Source organism: Petaurus breviceps, unplaced genomic scaffold, assembly GCF_028583685.1.
Source record: "Petaurus breviceps papuanus isolate PSGF00001 unplaced genomic scaffold, PetGlider_PUasm1.0 188, whole genome shotgun sequence".
Classification (NCBI taxonomy): Eukaryota; Metazoa; Chordata; class Mammalia; order Diprotodontia; family Petauridae; genus Petaurus; species Petaurus breviceps.
Window position 1 is genome coordinate 40,759,939 of NW_027185804.1, and position 21,607 is coordinate 40,781,545.

Below are 21,607 nucleotides of genomic sequence, written 5' to 3' on the forward strand. Positions count from 1 at the left end.
GGTAACAAAAAATTTTCTACACATTACCTATGTAGGGAGTGCTGCCATTTCCAAGTATCCCCACAAACAAGTTCCCCTAGGCAAAATTCCTCCCTCTATCACTCATGCTAGCTGCTCTGCCTCAGCTCTCTCCCAACTCTTCTCAGCTCCACCCATTTGGTAAGCTCCTCCCACCATGGGCTCCATGTAAGTTAGCTATGGCTTGGATCAGAGTGCAAAGCAGGTCACATAGATCTATTAAGGGACAGGGAAGATCTTCAAATTCCCTTAACATTACAACTTAACTACATTGACTAAGAATAAATCAGTTGATTCAGCAACTGCACTAGTTCTCTATTACCTAGAAAACAGTGCTGCCTCTTCTTCCTGTTATTTATTATGTTGGCACTGGGTTGCTGATAATTCACTCTTCCATGAAATTGATTTGCTTTGATTACAAGTTTCTCATTGATTTAAAAAAGAACTTGATTTGGGAAATGATACCACAGGATCCTGAAATTCTATCAGCTAAAAGAAATTACCCTGAAACAAACTATTACAAATCAATTTCATGTAGAAAAATTCAGATTTCATTGTGTAGATATTTTAAATGTAATGGAAAACATTTCATTTTTATAAAACTTTAATTTTATTTTTTATTCTAATTAACAATAGTGAATTGCCTTTACTACCCACACAATCTCACAATTAAAAAGAAAAACCACAGACAATACAACAAAATACATTTTAAAAAGTATTTTGTAACAATATGCCTAGTTGTGTTAATCAAAATTTCACATTGAGGATATATATTTTGCTTAATTTTGCATGCTTGCCATCTCAATGGGTACAGAAGGTACTGCAGGGAGGGAGAGAATTTGGAATGGAATTTTTAAAAATGAATGTTTTTTTTCCCTAATAAAAAATTATATTGGCCATATCCAAAAATATGTCTCATTCTGCATATTTAATCCATCAGTACTCTAGCAGGACATATTTAGCATGCTTCATCACTAATGCTCTAGAATTGAAGTTGACCATTTAGTTAATCAGGATTGTTGTCTTTCAAATATTTTTGTTAATAATTTTTTTATTATCTTTGCCAATCTGATACCTATGAAGTAAAAATTTAGGGTTACTTTATTTAAATATTAATGATTTAATAATTTGCTATTTAAATATTAGTGACTTAGAGGATTTTGTATCATTTCATATGGTTATTGATAGATTCAATTTATTGCTTTAACAGTTGTTTATTTACATTTATTTGACTATAATTTGGGGAATGACTTGTGTTCTCATATATTTTCATAAAATTTAACATATTGTGAAAATTATACTTATCAAAGAAAATTACTGAAAAGTGTTTATACTAATTAATTTCATTATAATTTAACTATATTTGATTTGGTTTGTGTAGTTTAATTTACATGCATAGTGTGAGTAATTGTGTAATTGGTTTAATTGCATAATTTGTTTAATGTTGGTATAATTCTTTTTTTATATGTAATCAAAATTTTCCGTTTTAACTTCTATGATCCTACCTATCACTTATTTTGTAATAAAGTCTCCTCATATCTATAGATCTAAAAGTAACTTTCTTTTTCTACTGCATATTTTTTATATTTACACCTAATTATTTCTATCTATTAATCCGGTACCAGGCAAATAATAGATGGCATATAAATATAAATATTTATTCCTTTCCCCCTTATTAGTCATGTAACCATTTGAAACTTCATAGTGTATGATATAAAGTGTTGGTTTAATTTAAGTATTTACCAGATTATTTTTTTCCAATTTTCCCAAGAGTTTGGATTGAACAGCAATTGTTTTCTCCAGCAACTAAAGTCTTGAATTTGATAGAGTACTAGGATGTTAGACTTTTTTTCAAATATTGTAGAACAAATTTGTTCTAGTGATTGTCCTCCCTATATTTTAAGTAGTTCTACTTTTAAGTGTAAAACATGGTAAAATATGGCATAATAAGAATATTTTTCCCTTGACATCCAAGAAGGTATTAGTTGAACTCCTACTATTTTCTTTTCTCATCATATACATGTAAATGCATATTCATGTATATAGGTACACATATACATATATCTACATATTCATGCATGTTCATATAAGTATCTATACACACTGTTTACATGTTTAGACCGGTTGCGTATATGTGCATGCGTACATATAAATACACATAGATACTTATGTGCACTCATGTGGGCTGTGATTGACAGTGCTGTAGGATAAAGATTTCGAAAAGAAAAGAACTTTGGTGCTATTGTAACCCAGCATTCTCTTTACTTTGATGGAGAAACAGGCAGAGAGAAAGTAAAGGATTTGCTAAAGATCACATAGCTAGTAAGGAGCAAATGGTTTAAAAACCTGAGAAGCCATATGTGAACTGATGTAAAGTAAAATGATCAGAAACAACAGAAAATTGTACACAGTAAGAGTAACATTGTAATGAAGATCAACCATATATCAATTTTTTACTCTGATGAATAAAAATGATCCCAGACAATTCTAGAAGACTCATGATGAAAAATGTTATCCACCTGAAAAGAGAGAACTATTGAACTCTGAGTGCAAATTGAAATACACACTCATATTTTCTTATTTTTTGTAATATGTAAATATTTTCTGAATGATTTCACATGTATAATCAATATCATGTTGCTTGCCTTTTCAATGGGTGGGATAGAGACTGACGGAAAAATAGAATGCAGAATTCAATTTTTGATTAAAAATGCTAAAACATATAAATAATGGGTTTTTCTGAAAAAAAAATTGTTCTAAGGGGTATAAGAAGAATTTGCTGCCATCAGATTCATGCAATGATAATCTGACCCCTGCCAAACTGAATAGCCCAGAGAGTCATGGAAAGTGCTTTTCAATTACCCCAAAGCAATCCAATTCATTCTCTTCCTCCTCAATTCATTTTTTCCCATATACATAGAAGCCACTTACCATAGCCGTTATCAACAATTTGACTGACAGACTGATATACAAAAAGCAACAGAGAGATGTACAAATATTTATATAAAAATATATAGATGAGGTAGCTAGAAAATGCAATGAACAGAGCACTGGGACTGGAGTCAGGAAGGCATGAGTTCAAATCTTGACTCAGACACATACTAGCTGTGTCACCATGGGCAACTCAACTTTTGTCTGCCTAGGAAGCAGCTAGTATTCCAGTGAATAGAGCATTGGACCTAGAGTCAGGAAAACCTGATTTAAAATCCAGACTAAGACAATTGCCAGGTGTGTCATCCTAGACAAGTCACTTAACCTCTATTCGCATTAATCAACTAAAGAAAGAAATGACAACAACTTTAGTATACTTGCCAAGAAAACCCCAAGGATTGTATAGACTATGGAGTTATGAAGAGTCAGACATGGTGTGGAACAACAAAAACAACATTAAAATGTAAGGAATGAAACAATTCCTACTCATAGCTTACATTCCATTGGAGGAGAAACAAAGTCATATAAATATATATAATATAAATATAAATACATTAAAAGTTTTTAAACACAAGGTACTTTTAGAAATGATATTGAATGATGAAAATATCATAGAAATCTATTGTAAATGCACATATGCTATATACATGACAGGAATATAAATTAGATATAGATATAAATATAGATACATAATTAAGACCAATTTTATGGGCTACCCATCTAATAGAATATCATAATTTGGACTATGTGTACTTTTAGCTCAATTTTTTTTCTGTTAATGACTTAACCTGCTATATGTTTATTATATGACCTCATTGAGGTCACTTTATGATGCTACAGAATTCAATTTGATTATCAGTATCCTCTGAAAGCAGGAATATCTAAAAGACTTCCTCGCTGATAGAAAACCATTCTTCTACTTCTATTCTGCTCCAGTCAGTTTCCACAATTTGAGCAAACTCCTTTTAAAATATTTCTCCCTATATTATCTCTCCCTTGACTATAATAATCAGAATGTCATTGTAAGAAAAGGTCTCTGTGGACTTTTCATATATCTGTATGGAAGACTCCTTATTACAAGAGAATATTTGACTTATTCCACTGCTGTGTCCATTTTTATAAATAATCAGTAACCATGGTGATATCTTGTATTCTATAAAACTTTTAAATTAGCACTAAATATCATTTTAAGCAATTATGTTTACTAATACTTGCTATCTACCATTCCATAATTGCTTAAATGATGCATTTCATGCATGTCTAGATAATTTTCTTTGAGATTTTTAGAAATAAGAAAAGCATATGGATTGTTTCTTATTTGTATCATTTGATAACTTTTTTCACAATAATAATATCATTTGTGATTTGTTCAACATAATTTATTTTAGGTATCATATCTACTTCATTATATAGCACATGAGGGACTAACATGTTAAAGTCTAAACATGTGGTCATCTCAACATCATTCATGTTAAACATTATTTATCCCTAAAAAACTGTCAGTTCTTTTTCAAACTCTGGTTAACTGACCAATGTGCAACAATGAAGAATCTAAGTAGTACTTTACTAGCTATTGCAGAGAAATACAATTATGGTTTGGTTTTGATTTCAGGTTTTTTTTCAGGTTTCAAAAATGTTTCCTATTGCATTCTCATAATATTTCAAATTAGGAATAAAAGGATGAGGAGACATAGAGATAAAGCCCATTTTCATATGGAGATGCCAGATCAATGATTTTGATTTTCTGATCAACCACATAAGTTGAATCAATGTGTTACCTAGTGGTTGAAAACTTAATTAAGATATATATATATATATATATATATATATACATACATATATATGTATATATTTATATATTCCAAATTAAACACGTGGATTGACTGGTTAGTGAGTTAAACAGAAGGTGGTCTTTTTGATTGTGGTGTTTATGAAAACAATAGACACTAGCATCTTGTTTCAAGAGCCATCATAAAGGACTGGTTATATAAGTAAAAGAAACAGTACCTCTTTCCATATACCCACACATAAATCTCCCTCCTGACCCCACTCGTATCTAAGATTCCACGCCTGAATATTTTTTAATATTAACAAATAAACTATTTTAATTTTTTAGAGTCCCACATATGCAAACTTAACAAAATTCAAACTTGAAAGTGTCTTTAAAATGCAATGATCTCATTGAATTATCTAACATTCATTTATATTTCCATCTGACTTAAATCATATTAGTTTGTCTTCTTCCTTTTGATGGCCGATATTAGGATTTTTAAGAAGTGAGAGAGTGGGATGAGAGAAGGGAGGGTTTAAAATCACTAGATCCTCATCTAATGAGTGGGATAGGCCTTAATAGGTGACTAAAATGGTGCTTTCTGGTTCATTAATGGGAAACAAGAGGGACAAATATGTGGAAGTGAGAAAACTGGTGCCAGGACATGAAAATTAAAAGTCACGGAAAATTGAGGGAGGGACAAAGGAAGACATGATGAAAAACAGTTTAGTTGTAGAAAGACCACTGGACTAAGAATTGCCTTCGAATTTCAAATTTCTTAACTCTGTGAAAATGGGTTGCTCATCCTTTTTTTTAGTCATGAAATTTGAAAAAAATAGGCTCCTACACACACACACACACACACACACACCAGTCTATCTTAAATGGTTCCAAGGGTACAAGGAAGACAATTCCTTTGTAAAACTTAAGGCATCAAGTAAGTAAACAAATAAACAAACATGTATATGTGTGTGTGTGCCTGTGCGTAATTTCTTTTAAATTAAATATATTGAGGCCCGGAGTCATAGGGACTTCTTCTGGTCCACACATACAGCTCTAGCCTGCAAATATGTGCGGTGCCTAACTCATGGTTGAAAACATCTTTGTGGTATAAAGAGTACCTAGACTGGATGTGCTTGAGCCCAACACTCTTCAATGTGCTCATCCATTTGAAGACAGCTTTCAGTCCCTAATCACCAAATTTGTAGAGGAAGTGTCCCTCATGTTTTAAGTGGCCTGGCTTGTGAAAAGCAAATATTATTTCATCTTGGCTTTGGTAATTTTCACTTATACATGTGATTACATAAAAGGCAAACAACTTATTGCTACTGTAGGAAGGACAGAGATTGACAGGGACTGAGAAATAAGGATGGTGCCTGGATCTGAGATTTCATGGATTAGTTGTCAGAGCCATTCTAGCTCTAAATATTTGCTGTAATTATCTGATGACCCTGGAAATCAGGACATACAGCAAAAAGAGCACTCACTTAGGAGCCAAGAGACTTGGGTTTGGATTCTGGCCTGAATAAATACTTACTAGCTCTGAGACTTTAGGCAAATTATATAAATCACAAGGGTCAGTTTCCTCATCTGTACAATGTGGAATTATAGTTTCTCTACCAATCTTCCTAATAAGACCATTGAAAAAATTTAAATGAGAAAATGGACGTGGTGGAACTATAGGCAACATAAATCATTTTACACAGTGAGGGATTATTAATATTAAAATGTAAATTAAGCAGAGAGAAAACAAAACCTTCTCCTCTTCCCCCTTCTACTTTGTTGTCCCTCTTGATTTTTCCTCCATGAGGATGGCATCAGAGATAGTTCACTCCCTTTAATTGCTTATCTGTGGCCCATGGAGAATAATAAAGTAGTGAGGATTCTCTAGGGCCTTGTTCACAGAGGACACCGCAGATATAAGATTCCTACCATCAGGCCCACATGCAGCTTTCAGAAGCAGGAGAGTGACTTGCCTCGTTTCAGAAGGTAAGTTTCCTGGGGTTGAATTTTCATGTGAAATGCTGTCTAATTTTTGTTTTTGTGGTTGTTTGTGTTTTTAAAGGAAAAGTGAAATGGAAAGGGGAAATGTCTCCCTCTTTCCTCGTGATAATTCTTTTAGGATATTACTTAAAAAGTCTAGACACTCTGTTGCAAACACCTATTTTCACAAAGACATAAAATATTCTCAACATATTCCATCCCTGGCAAGGTTTGTCTAGAAGCAGCATCAACAGAAACAATATTTAAGGGACAGAGTTGCTAGTTTTATGCTTTTGGGTAAATCTGTTGGTGCCTTAGTTTCCTCACTGGTGAATAGAAAACATAGAACTACATGACCAGTAGATTTTCTCCTTCCTCTAAATCTCACTATTCTCTATACATTTCTGGGACAATGAAAGGCATCACTGAAAAATATGACTCTATGAAAGACCTCAGAATGACAAAAGGAATATATTCTTTTCCTGATAAACATTTGAATGGAGGGATGAGACAATTAGAGTCATGGGTAGAATAGATTGGTCAGTAAGATAGCTGGATAAAGTGCTTGTTGAATTTGTGTGATTTTTCTGCCCCTCTCACATTGAACAGGCTTATTTTCATGGCAGGATGCCTGGAGACAATCCACTGATTGAAAGGCATCCTATTAAAGTCCATAGCTTCAAATAAAATGGAAGACTGTTGACCATGTAGGTAGTGATATGTTGAGTAGAAAGGTGTCATAGAGCTGAAGGGGACTTTGGGTGTCTCTACAATGAAACTACCCTCCCTCTGGAGCTAACTTCCACTGAAAGTAAGAACTAGAAACATCTATGTGACAATAAGGAAGAGTGTGGAATAAAGGGAAGACTTGGCTGGGCTTCAAAAGACCTTGTACCAAGCAGCTTCTCCTTGGAGAGAGACCTTTCCTGCCAGCTATGCCACAATTTCTTCCTCTGCAACACAAAATGGTCAATAGATGATTCACGGAAGTCATTTCAATTCACAGAGTATGCCTTGCTTTCTGCATTAAATGTCAAGTTTTTGAATGTTGGGACAGTTTTGTTTTTTTCTTTGTGTCTTCAGCACCTTGTCTAATGCCAAACACATAGTATAAGATAATAAAATTTAGCTGAATTTAAGAATTTAACCTTTTCTTTAAAGGAATATGATCTTTCCAAATCATGTATGAATAGCTTGGATATATTTCTGTCATTAGACTGGCTGAGCATTTGAGAAGAGTAGAAATCTATAACACTGGTTGACATCAAATAGTACTTCAGCAAAGAGAAAAGACAGAGCTCTTTGACTTGATCACCACAATGGATCACAGAGGACAACTACCCTCTCCTCATTTCACTGGTGAGTAAATTGAAGCCCAGAGGGGTGGAATCATTAACCTCCAGTTAAACAGTCCATCATCACGCCTGGATCATGGTACCTGCTCAATATTAAAGATTATGTAGATTTTTTAACAGTTAGAAAATTAGAAAATTTCTTGTCCAAATATCTCAATTTGCAGTTGAGAAAATTTGTCCTCAAAGGAGTTAATGCCTCATTCAGGGTTGTACAATCGCAATGTCAGCAAGTGACAGGTCAGAGATTATATTCTTTGGCTCTAACCACAGTAATTGTTGTTTCTAGTTAAGTGATGGTCCCCGGCTAAATTAAATTTAAATAGAAGAGTCAAGATTTGAACCTTGGCCATCCCAATCCAAATCCAAGGGGTGTTCTTTACTAGATTGCACATCTAAAAATGGACTGAGCAGAGATTCTTCCAATGAGAGAATGAATTGGAGTAGAAATAGGATGCAATCTAGTGTGTAAGAAAAGATATCCAAAACCAAAGCTTTTCTAAATAGGAATTTTCTCCCAAACTATGCTCTAGCCCCCTCTGTGTGCCTAGAATGAACTTCCGGTGTAGAATCATGATGATATTATCTTCATAATATCCTCCCAGACAAATAAAATGGAAAAAAAAAAACACTGGCCCTTGAGTCAGAGGACTTCTGTCACAACACAACATCCAATACTACCTGTGGGACAATTAGCAAGTCTTCCAACAACCTAGGGTCTCACTTTTCTCATAGGTAAAATGAGATGGTTCAACTAGATGCTATCTATGGTCCCTTTTTATGATCTATGATTCTGCATTGTAAATAAATTTTATTTCATTTAGGCCACTTGGCTAGAGATGTTACCTTTTCATTAATGATGTCAGCAACAGTTCAGGAAACAGCATGTTCCTCAGGCTGTATCACCATGTTTCTTTGAGTCTGTAAAGAAAGAAAGTCATTCATTTTTCATTCATTCATTAATTTAATACATAATCATTACTTACTAAATATCTACTATATGTTAATCACAGCTATAAGTAGTAGGAAAACTCAGAGAAAACAAAATCATTTAACATCCTCTTTATAATCTACATCTCACATCTCTCAGGTGATTATAACAAAAGGCCTCAAATATGAACCTTAATGAAGGTGATAAGTAAAAGAGTAACATTTTAATAATGACTAAGTAATAATAATAATGAAGGTGAAATAGTGTATTTGATTACCTTGGTGAGGTAGACCATAATATATAATAAAGCAACTTTGGAAAAGATAGGGGTACATGGACAAAAGTATGGTACAACTGAATGTTCAATAAAGGGGTCACAGCAGATATTGTGCTTAATCTGAAATCAGGAAGAAATGAGTTCAAATCCAGTTTGTTGCAGTTACTAGTTACCTTAGACAAGTCACCTGACTTTTAATCTATCACTTTCTTCATTTTTAAGGTGGACATACCTTATAGGACAGTTTAGTAGTGATGATAAAATGGGATATTGATAATGTGTTTACCAAAACTTCAAGTATTATACAAATGGTACTTATTAGTATTGTTATTATAACTGCTATTAATCATTATCATTATTGATTTTATAAATGTTTTAATAGAAAAATACAAAGAAAATGGTTTCATGTCAACTGGGGAAAAAATTCTCTAGAATAGTGCCTTAGGGATCTGTGCCTTACCCCATTTAATTAAACATTTCTATAATTAATTTGGGAGAAAACATATAAATGATCTACATATAAAAATGCATGCATAAACTGCATGACAGAAAGCTTAGAGGCATGTGTCCACACTCCACTCAATAAGAATAAAGTTTCAAAAAGCCTTTGATGTGTTAGAGTATTGGCTTGAATCTAATAAAAAACAAAAACAATAAATCAACACGCATTTATAAATTGTTTACTAGATAAAGTGTGCTAAGAAGGGGTGGAGCGACACAAAAGAGACACACACACACACACAAAGAAAAACATGCCTCACATGAAGAACTTTACATTTTACTGGAGAAGAGAAAATGTGCATATTTTTAATGAATTCATGGCAAATAACATTCAAGATACTTTAGGCAAAAAGCATTAGCATTTGAATCTATTAGAAAAGGCCTTACATAGGAAATGTCCTGGGATCCTTGATTTGAAGAAAACAATTCTAAAAGGCAGAGGTGAGAATAAAGTGTGTTGTAATGATGTTCAATATTATATTTTAAGACTTTTCCCTTAAATGAGGTGGGAGAAAAGATTCATAAAAATCCTACACCGTCTCTCACCAGTTTCCTTAATTTCACATGAAGGTGAGAAATTCCCTCGGGGTAACTGGAGAAACATCTTTCAACTTCACACCTCTCACCTACCTTAGGGGAAATGAGAAATACTATTCTCAAGCCCAGCTATCTAATGTTCTGGGGGGATGCCACCCTGAAGTCAGTCCTGCAGGCCACCGGAACTCACTTTGAAAGGATGAACAGACTCGCTCTTGCTCACCACAACAGTGATACTCCCTCCTTCACTCTTATCTTCCCCATGTCCATCCCCCTCCTCCCAGCTGCCCCAACATTCAAATGTAAAGAAATCCATTCCCGCAGGGCTGGGCTCCGTGAAATCTTCCCCAGGAGTCCCAGGGGATCCGGCCCACGCCCGCGGGGTCAGGCGGGAGGGTGTGCGCGCGGGGAAGCCCCTCCCCACCTGCGCCTCTCCTCTCACAGTCTCCCCAGCCTTCCTCCGACCCAGGGACGCGGGGAGCCGGCGGGGGAGCGAGGTGGAGCGGAATGCGAGCCTGGCTGGCGCTGCCGTGCCCGTGGCTGCTCGGGCCACGCTGCCGCCCACCCGCGCCTCCCTCCTCCTTCCCACCGGGCCGGCCCTGCGGCGGCCATCAAGACATTGCGAGGCCTGAGTTGGTGTGCTGTCAGCTCGAAATAATGAGGAAGGAGAAAGTGATCAGGCCACGTGGCAGAAGCACTTTGCGTCCAGAATCTAGTCAGCGCGTGCCGGTGAAGTTCAGGTGCTCGCGGTTGGGACGCGCCTGGGGGAGACCCTCCTTCTGCAAAGTGCCCAGCGTCACTGATCCCAGGAAATCGCGGCCCTCCTGCAGCAGGCCTCTCTGAGGGTCTAGTGTCAGTCTGTCCAGTTGCCGTGACGAGTCTTGGCGTGGCCTACCGTGCTGCTGACGGGGGTTTCCAGAGTGTATGACTGTCAAGGTGTATGGAGCAGAACAGGAGGAGCGCTCATTAGCGCTCCTTTCAGTCCCCCCAGCCGTGGAGTACAAGTCAGCCGACTGTGCTACAGACCCGTGGAGCGGGTCATTTCCCCAGAGAGCTGTGAAGGCAGGATTGTGGGGCAGCCAGGATCTTCAGGGCCTCGTGTCTAGGAATCTTCACACAGTAACGTTGAAGGAGGGAGGGGAGTTCCAGTGTCATTGCAGCTGATGAGGGAGCATTGCCGTATGAGTTCATGGAAGGTGTAGAGAGAGTAGCAGGAGGCTTGATTTATACAATTCAAGAAGGTGACACTCTGTTACAAGTCTTCAAACGGCCCCGGAAAGGTTTATTGATCAGATCAATAGCCTCCATGAGGAGGATGCCTTATTGAAGGGAGCAGCACTTTCATGACTGTTTTTGTAGACATTGTTGACACCTTCCAAAATGTTCCTTCAAAATTACTGAACTTCTATACTTGGACAGTGAACTCAAATAGCTTTGATTTATTGCTGAAGACAGATAATGAACTTTACATAGATTTAGAAGTTGTATTTATTGTATAGGATTGCCCACAAAAACCTGGACAGACCAAATTCTTGGTGGGGAATTGGGCAGTTGATCATACAGGAAAGTGTGAAGAATTAGAGTACCGAAGTCCTCTTTGCATGTGGGTCCAGTTACATTATCTCCAAAGATATTGTTCACTAGTTAGCAAGCAAGTCAGAAAGACTAAAGACATATCAGGATGAAGATGTGAGCTTGGGCATTTGGATAGCAAATGTGGGGCCTAAGAGATATCAGGATTGTCTTTGGTTGTGTGAGAAGACTTGTGAAACTGGCAGGCTCTCTTCCTCTCAGTATTCTCCACAAGAACTCACAGAGCTGTGGAGGCTGAAGGAAGTGTGTGGGGATGCTTGCAAGTGTGATGCAAAATGATAATCCTTTAAACTTGGCTGTCTGAAGACCTGGAGTGAAGGAAACAGGAAGGTGTACAAAGAAAATTCAAGATTATGCTGCAGAACCGGACTTCTTTCAAGGGACATATGTTGGTGCTTTCACCTATCACTGATGGAATATTTCTTGATATTTGCATAGAAGTTCCCCGTTTAAAAATTAACATATGCTTTAAAATTAATGTTTTTTTATGTCCAAGCAATTTTTAAAATATCATATAATAATGTAAAAAGTCATTTTATTTAAAAAAAACCTTACAGTTTAATAATCTGTCCATCACTTAGGGACTTGGCTAATTGTTGGAATCAGATGTAACTGGTAAAGCAGCAGTTCAAATAGGAACTCTCAGGGGAAACAATCTGTTTCTTGGTAGAGAATTTAGTTTTCTTACTACAGGAATGAAGTGCTAGCAAGTCAGTCCTTATGGTTACTAAACAGTGAGTACAGATTTAGGTAGCTAGAGAGGGGAGTTTGCCCAGTAGGGATCCTTGGTTTTTTTTTGTTTTTGTTTTTGTTTTTAAGCAATTGGGGTTAAGTAACTTGCTCAAGGTTACAGGGCCAGTTATTTCTGGGTGTGGTGCTGAGTGTCTGAGCCCGGGATTCCATCTCCAGATCATCCCAACACTGGAGCCCGTGCTCTTACTTGCTGAGGGAGCTGGCTGCCCCTAAGCAATTGCGGTTAAGCAACTTGCTCAAGCTTACACAGCCAGGTGTTTCTGGGTGGGTGATAAGTGTCTGAGCCCAGGTTTCGATCTCCAGGTCATCCCAACACTGAAATCGGTGCTCTTACTCGCTAAGCCACCTGGCAGCCCAGGATCCTTGTTTTTAAAAGTACATCTATCATATTAGTAGTTACCCAAGTTTGTAGCCTATATACTTCAACAGACACACAGTATTTAGTGCTAATTTGATCTCCTTTTGTTGATAAGGGCTATGAAGTGTCCCTATTAAGGAAAATCTTCCATATCAGTTAAAAGTAAAGTACTCCCCAGGGTTTTGGTGATAATGGGGAAGTAATTTTCTAAAGAATAAGTTGGTGCCCTAAGAGAACTAATTTCACTTTTCTATTTCCTGGCAGTATTTATACCATCATGGCTTACCTCAATATTCACCTAAAATTGAGGCAACATCTAGAGCTGAATTTCAGCCATATTTGAACTCCATGACAATGACATTATCTCAACTTATGTATAGACTCAAACCCAAATTAAAAGCATATCTTTTGTTTAATGTCCTAAAAATAGTACAACAGAAAGGATATGGCAGCATTAGTTTAATTAGTGAAATATGTGCATCCCCCATTTTCTGTGGCCTTTTCCTTAGTTGTGAACCATAATTATGTGATATCAGTAAGTATCATAGTAAGGTCTATTAGGGGAAAATACAGAATTCTTATTGTAGACAGAATATTTTTCAAACAACATTAGTCAAAATAGTCTTAACATTTAGATTTTCTATGTAAAGTTGTACTATGGAGAAATACGTATAAAGTACAAAAATAAATATACAAACAAAAGCCAGTAAATAGTCACAAAGTATTTATTAGAGTTATTATATGAATGCTAGAGACAATCTTTTCTTCCACTAAAATGTGGTTTGACAAATTTTTTACATGACTGACTTCTTGGTCTCAGTCACACTGAAAAATCATAAGTTAATTTTTACCATTGTACTAATACACAGTCTCCGTTTTCAACAGACTAAAACTGTTATGGCTATTAGTCACTCTCTAGTTCAGTTTCTCTACCTTCCATCTAAAATTGGAAAAAAAAATATATAAGATAAATCTGCAAAGTGTATTCTCTTCATGCCACTAAAAGTCATTTGCCTTCAGAATCCTAAATAATGTCCTTTGGTCAAATATATTGTAATTTATAATGAAGGACAAAACTTGATTATGGGTCTTACTGAATCTACTTTAGGGCTTTCATAGGACAATTTGAGTTCTGATCCTGGAACTTAAGAAATAGTAAGCCTTTCACCTTTTGAATTGTCATGGTCTCTGTCAGGTAGAAGAGAAAAAATTGTTTCTTTTAAAACTGACAACTAATTATAAAACCAGTTGCACTTATTAAAAAAAAAAAACAGTTAAAAAGATTAGCCGCAATGTAAGCATGTGTTTTGTTTAACTTTTGAGCACCAAGTTGGCTTAGTTGTATTAGATCACCCAAATAACTGATTAGTGTTGAAAAACTCATCTGTTATAAAGACCATCATGTCACTGCTCCATAATCTTTAGTACAGTTGGTGGGGTACACAGGACTCATTGAGTCAATGTTTTGACCTAAGTGACCTTTGATGATGAGTTTTCCTCTTGTTCTATTGATTGTACTATTTTAAACTTTCCCACTGAAATCATCAACATCCTTTGGTTTGTTTTTCATGTCCAACTAACAGAATGAAAAGAACAATTACCAGCAAATCAGAAGACTTGAGGTCTAGACCCAGCTCTTCTGGGCAAATAGTTTCTTCTCTGGACCTCAGTTTCCTCATCTGTAAATGAGAGGTTTGGACTAGATGATCTCTAAGATCCTGTTCAACTAAGATTCTACTTGTCATTAACCTGCTATATCAATGATATCAAGAGACTGTACAGACTTGGAATTTGACTTGAATGAGTAAATGATTTGGCTTGTTAAGAAAATATAATGAACTTACTTCCAAAGATGTGTTCTGGTAAATAATGAATATCTTGATTAGGAAATGTTTAGTTTCTTTGAAGTTTAGCTGGGGGCACAGCAATAGAGTGTGTGGTTTCCCTGCAATATCACAATATATTAAACTCAAGTATTTACTATCAAATTTTTTTTTGTAAAAGCTCTCTGTTTTTATGCAAATTGTGATAATAAATGTGATCTTTATTTTAGAATTAAAAAAACAAACCAAAAAAATCATCCATTCTTTCCACAGTGCTCTAGGAAATGTATTCATAGATAAAAAATGATCTAATTTTATCTTAAATGTTTCCCTTGGCCATTCCATCACTCTGTATTTTCTTTTGCTTTTAAGTTTACTCAAAGTATATCAACCATCCATAAAAAGTCCCAGTAGCTTTTATCATCACTGATGTTGTTCTTTATGGCACCACAGGAAAACACAGGAAAAAATGGTTAGAAATTGAAAAGAGATAATGTAAGTTAAGGGATGGGGTAGTGTGCTGACATTTAGAGCTACCCCAAAGTGTAATGGGCTCTCTTGGGAAGAAGTAGCTTCTCTCTCACTGGACATTATCAAGCAAAAGCTGGCTGACCATTTGTCAGATATGTCAGAGAGGATAGTGTTGTTCACATTCCCAATTAAATTGTCTTAGACTTCCATGAGGATTGTCTAATTAGTAGTAGAATAGAGACCACCATGAACTTGAATAATTCTTCCTGATACCTGTGACCTTTGTAAAGCATGTAAGACTCCATGAAAGAGGAGGATGTTTTTTGTTTAATTTTGCTTTGCTTTCACTTTATACACTCAATGGATGCCTTAGTACTGATGCAAAGAATAGGTATTTAATTCTTGTTTGTTGACTTTTTTTTTTCAGGACTGAATTTCTGATTGTTTTGCCCAGCAGGAATCATGATGACCAGTGAGGGAAATCAGAGTTCTGTTGCAACATTTGTCCTCTTAGGCTTCTCAGATTACCCAGACCTTCAAGTGGCACTTTTTCTGGTATTCCTGATCATGTATTCTATAACTGTGTTGGGAAATCTAGGAATGATTGGTGTCATCCAAATCAATCCCAAACTTCACACCCCCATGTACTTTTTCCTCAGCCATTTGTCTTTTGTGGATTTCTGTTATTCCTCCATCATTACTCCAAAGATGTTAGTGGACTTACTGATAGAAGACAGAAGCATCTCCTTCTCTGGGTGTTTGGCACAATATTTTTTCTTTTGTATATTTGTGGTGACAGAGGCCTTCTTGCTGGCAGTAATGGCCTATGATCGCTTTGTGGCCATCTGCAATCCTTTGCTATATACCGTTGCCATGTCCCAAAAGCTTTGTGCACTATTGGTGGCTGGATCATATACATGGGGCATAGTCTGTTCCCTCTTACTCACATGTTCTGTTGTCCAATTATCTTTTTATGGATCTAACACAATTAATCACTTTTTCTGCGAATTCTCATTGCTGATTAACCTCTCTTCTTCTGATACTCATTTCAACCAGCTGCTGCTTTTCATCTCTGCCACTTTTAATGGAGTGAGCACACTTTTGATTATCCTGGCCTCTTATGCATTCATTTTTGTTACTGTATTGAAGATGAATTCATCCAGCGGACGACGTAAAGCCTTCTCCACATGTGCCTCTCACCTAATGGCTATCACCATTTTTCATGGGACCATCATTTTCCTCTATTGTGTTCCCAACTTCAAGAACACTAAGCTTACATTCAAAGTGGCCTCATTGTTTTATACAGTGGTAATCCCCATGCTCAATCCCCTAATCTACAGCCTGAGAAACAAAGATGTAAAACAAACACTCATCAAGTTAAGGGACATTAAATGTTTTCTCCATAAGCACATTTCCCATTAATTAGAAATTTCTAATGAAAAATCTATATAGAAAACACCTCACAAATGATCATCTCCAATTGGATAAATGATCTAAGTGAAAAGTTCACATAGTTTAGAGAATCATGGAAAAAAATAATTTATCAGAGTAATATAGAAGTAAAGCTCATGACCCAGTACTAGTTGAAGAGGACTGAGGAAGATAAATGGATAAGCTTGATAGATAAAATATTTTTACATAAGATATTCAATAAAGCTAAGATTAAAAATGAAATAATCATGATGGACAGTGCTATCCACATCCAGAGAAAGAACTATGCAGTCTGAATGTAGATTGAAAAATGCCATTTTCTCTGTCTTTTGTTTTTGTTTTATCCTTTCTCATGGCTTTTCCCTTTTTTTTCTGATTCTTCTGTCATAAGAGGACTAATGTCAAAATATGTTTAATAGGACAATACATGCATAGCCTATATCAGATTGCATGCCACTTTAGGGAGGGGGGCAAATTAGAACTCAAAACCTTCTAAAAACAAATGTTGAAAACTAAAAATAAATTAATAAATTTTAAAAAAAGAAAAAAAATTGATCTCCTGGAGGAAGAAATGGAAAACCACTTCAGTATCTTTGCCAATAATAACAGATATGATTCCAGAAGATGAGCCCATAAAGTCAGAAATAATTGGGGAAATATTACAACAATTTTTACTTAATATAACTTCATTTATTATATGGGTATGTGTGTGTGTGTGTGTGTGTGTGTGTGTGTGTATAGACATCAGAGCTTAGGAGGTGAGATATCCAATTACAATTTCATTTTATAAACTAAGGTTCACTCAGGAAAGAAACAACAATGGCAATAGCACTTGCCCAAGATCACAAAGTGAGATTATCATAATGAACAATCAAAATTCCTGATTATTAATTGAGTGATTTATCCAGTAACTCTTATTGTTTCTTCCTATATTCCTATAACTGGTAAGAACACTGACTAAAGGGCGGCCAAGTAGCACAGCGAGTAAGAGCACCGGCTCCAGTGTTGAGAAGACCTGGGGATCAAATCTGGGCTCAGACACTTAGCACCCACCCAGAAACACCTGGCCGTGTAACCTTGAGCAAGTTACTTAACCCCAATTGCTTAGGGGTGGCCAGGTGGCTCAGCGAGTAAGAGCATCGGCTCCTGTGTCGGGATGACCTGCATCAAATCCGGGCTCAGATACTCAACACCACACTGAGAAATAACTGGCCGTGTAACCTTGAGCAAGTTACTTAACCCCAATTGCTTTGAAAAAAATAAAAAGAACACTGACTAAAAATAAATCACTTGACTTAGCAAATTCTCTAGTACACTTTCCACTCTCCTTTTGTATTTATGATATTGATGATAATTCATTTTTTTTCCATGGAATGGAAAATTACAGATACACTACATTTATATGTATATATAGATAGGTAATGTTTTAAATACACATACATGTGTAAGTGCATACATATGGACTATAGTTGACAGTACTATAGGATAAGGATTTAGAGAATAAATAGACGTGAGAGATCTTGTAATCCAGCATTTTCTCTTCTTTGATAGTGAAAAAAAAAGCAAATAGAGGGAAAACTATTTGCTAAAGATCATGTAGTAAGTAATAAATGGATAATTCTCAAATGCAGTGAATACATATATGAACTGATGCAAAGTGAAGTGAGCAGAACCAGGGGAGCATTGTGTTTAGTAACAATAATATTGTAATAATGATCAACTGTGAAATATTTAGCTACTCTATTCAATGAAATGATCCAAGACAATTCTGAAGGATTCTGAAAAATGCAATCCATGTCAAGAGAAAGAATTGTTTAACTCAGTGCAGATTGAAGTACACATGTATACCCACATATATGTATATGCATATGTGTATACAAATATGTATGTATATGTGTATATGTATATATTAATATTTTCCATATGGAAAATACACATTTTTCTGCAAGTTTTCATATGTTTACTGAATTAAATATAACTTGTCTTCTCAAAAGGTGAAGTAGGGACTAGGGGCAAGAGGAAAATTCAAAACTCATTTCTTTTATGTAAAAAAATAAATTCTGAATTATTTAAGACTTTGACTAAGGCATGTGGGAAGAACAAACTGCCCCAGATTTATACAACTGTAACCTGATCCTTGCCAACTTCAAGAATCGAGAGTTATTGAAAGAGCTTCTTAATTACCTCAAAGTAAAACTTGTAAACCTTAATGTGATATGTGTGTATATATGTGTGTCTGTGTGTGTGTGTCAGTGTGTGTAGTTGTTGTTATTGCTAATATAAAATGTGTAGGCCTTGAGCCATAATGTTTCCTTCAGGTGCACATGAGCAACTCCATCCTGAAAATATGCCCATGCCTGATTTATGGTGGAGAAAGACTTCATGGTGCAAACTCCACCTAGAATGCCTATGTCTGAAACAAGTGTTCTTCACTTGTAGTTATTGGTTGATAACCATTTTTCAAGCTGGAATCACTGAACTTTAAATAAGAAATTCTCTAGTGTTAAGAAGGCCTGCCTGGTGAAAAACAAATTCCTGATACATGTTATCATATACTAAGGATTTAACAAGCCCTTGAGAAAATGAGTGTTAGAAAGAGTAACTCCTGGTGCTTAGAAATATCTTGACATAAGTAATATAAAGTGAACCTGTGATTTTTTTTTAAAAGCAATTGGGGTTAAGTAACTTGCTCAAGGTTACACAGCCAGTTATTTCTGGGTGTGGTGCTAAGTATCTGAGCCTGGATTAGATCCCAGGTCATCCAGACTCTGGGGCCAGTGCTCTTACTCACTGAGCTGCCTGGCTGCCACTGTGAATTTTTTAATGAATTCATCACAAGTAAGCCTACATTTTCCTAATCATAGGAATCATCTGCACTTAGGGATACTTAAGCATCTTTGTCGTCATCATCATCATCTTACAAGTATTTATAATCACATGCTTTGTGCTAAGCCCTAAGTTTGGAAATAACATGTAAGTATAAAGAATAAAACAGTTACTGCTCACAAAGACCTTACATTCCACTGGAGTAGAAAAATAAATACATATAAATATAATGCATTTAAAGTATTTAAACACAATATACCTTGTAAGGTGATGAGTATGATGAAGATGAGGAGGAGAAGGAGGAGGAGGAAGAGAGAATGGTAAAAATTTTCAGATATTATAGATATAAAGGATTAGAATGCAAAAAGACTAAGAAAACTGAGAAAAAAACACTGGTAACTACAGACAAGTTAGAATTGAGTGATAAGGTCTAAAGCCAGACTTCAAGACTTTTGTTTTGTTTTGAAATAATGGGAAAATTTTGAAAAAGAGTTATGGAGTGAGACCACTGTTCTACATTATTTCTAAGAGGCATTCTAGCTCTAAATATTTTCTATAATTATCTGATGGCCCTGGAAGTCAGGACATACAACAAAAAGAGTACTGAACTGGAACCAGTAGACTTGGGTTTGGATTCTGGCCTAAACAATTATTAGCTCTGTGATGTTAGCCAAGTTATATAAGCCACGAAGGTTTGGTTCCTCATCTGTACAATGGGGAATAGTAATTAATGACTAGTCTTCCTAGTGAGGTCATTGTAAAAATAAATTGCGATAATTGATATACTAGAGTTTTAGGTAGCATAAATACCTATAAGTGTAAGGAATCCTTAATATTAGGGTCTAAATTAAGCATGTAAATAACCCTCTTCTTCCTCCTTGGACTTCAGAATCCCTTCCTGTTTTTTACCTATCAAGATGACAGTTGAGACAGTTCACTCCTTTTAATTGTTTATCTGTGGCCCATGGAGAATAATTGAGTAGAGAGTGAATTCTCCGGGGCCTTGGCCCCAGAGGACACCACAGATATCAAATTCATAGTATCATGCCTACATTCATCTTTAAGAGGCAGGAAAGTGACTTGCCTCACTTCAGAAGGTAGGTTTGCTTAAATGGTGTTGTTTGAGTCTTCATGAAAAATGATCTTTTTTTTAAAGGAAAATTAAGTGAAAAGGGGAAATATTTCTTTCCTCTTGGCAAATCTTCTAGGATATTCTCTTACTTAAAAAGCCTAGCTCTCTGTAACCCATACCTATTAACACAGAGGCAATGAAATATTCTAAATATATCCCAGCCCTGGCAATTTTTGTCTAGAAGCAGGATCAGTAGAGACAACATGTAATGGACAGAGTTGCTAGCTTTAGGCCCTTGGGTAAGTCCATTTGCCTTTTGATGCCTTAGCTTACTCATGAAAGACATAGAAGTAGAATGACTTCTAAATTTTCTTCCACCTCTAAATTTCGTTATTCTTTATATGTTTCTGGGACCATGGAAGTAACAAAATATCATATAAATGTGTGAAGAACCTGAGGATTTGAAAAGAAATATATTCTTTTCCTGATTAGCCTTTGAATGGAGGGATGACACAATTTGAGTAATGGGTAGAATAGGTTGGTCAGGAGGACAACTAAATGATGAATTACCTAATATTTGTGATTTTTTCTGCCTCTCCCAAATAAAACAGGTTCATTATCATCAGAGGACATGTGGAGATAATACATTGAACAGAAAACATCCAATTAAAAGCCATCCTTCCTTCCTTCCTTCTTTCTTTTCTTTCTTTCTTTCCTTCTTTCTTTCTTTCTTTTTCTTTCTTTCTTTCTTTCTTTCTTCCTTCCTTCCTTCCTTCCTTCCTTTTTTCTTTTCTTCCTTTCTTCCTTCCTTCCCTCCTTCCTTCTTTCCTTTCTTCCTTCCTTCCTTCCTTCCTTCCTTCCTTCCTTCCTTCATTCCTTCCTTCCTTCCTTCCTTCCTTTTTTCTTTTCTTCCTTTCTTCCTTCCTTCCCTCCTTCCTTCCTTCCTTCCTTCCTTCCTTCCTTCCTTCCTTCCTTCCTT

The 21,607-nt window shown here is 35.9% G+C and overlaps 1 protein-coding gene and 1 pseudogene across 1 annotated transcript; both read left to right on the top strand.

The window, feature by feature from the left end:
* The first annotated feature begins 10,958 nt into the window (after positions 1 to 10,958).
* LOC138163342 (UDP-GalNAc:beta-1,3-N-acetylgalactosaminyltransferase 2 pseudogene) lies at positions 10,959 to 12,173 on the top strand (annotated as a pseudogene).
* Positions 12,174 to 15,685: 3,512 nt separating this feature from the next.
* Positions 15,686 to 16,721, top strand: LOC138163537 (olfactory receptor 5D18-like). Its single transcript, XM_069090989.1, has one exon. The coding sequence runs from the start codon at positions 15,762 to 15,764 to the stop codon at positions 16,719 to 16,721; it is 960 nt and encodes a 319-aa protein (XP_068947090.1). The 5' UTR covers positions 15,686 to 15,761.
* The last annotated feature ends 4,886 nt before the right edge of the window (positions 16,722 to 21,607 follow it).

Coding starts and splice junctions, on each gene's coding strand:
- LOC138163537 (XM_069090989.1), top strand. CDS start 15,762: ATGATGACCAGTGAGGGAAATCAGAGTTCTGTTGCAACATTTGTCCTC.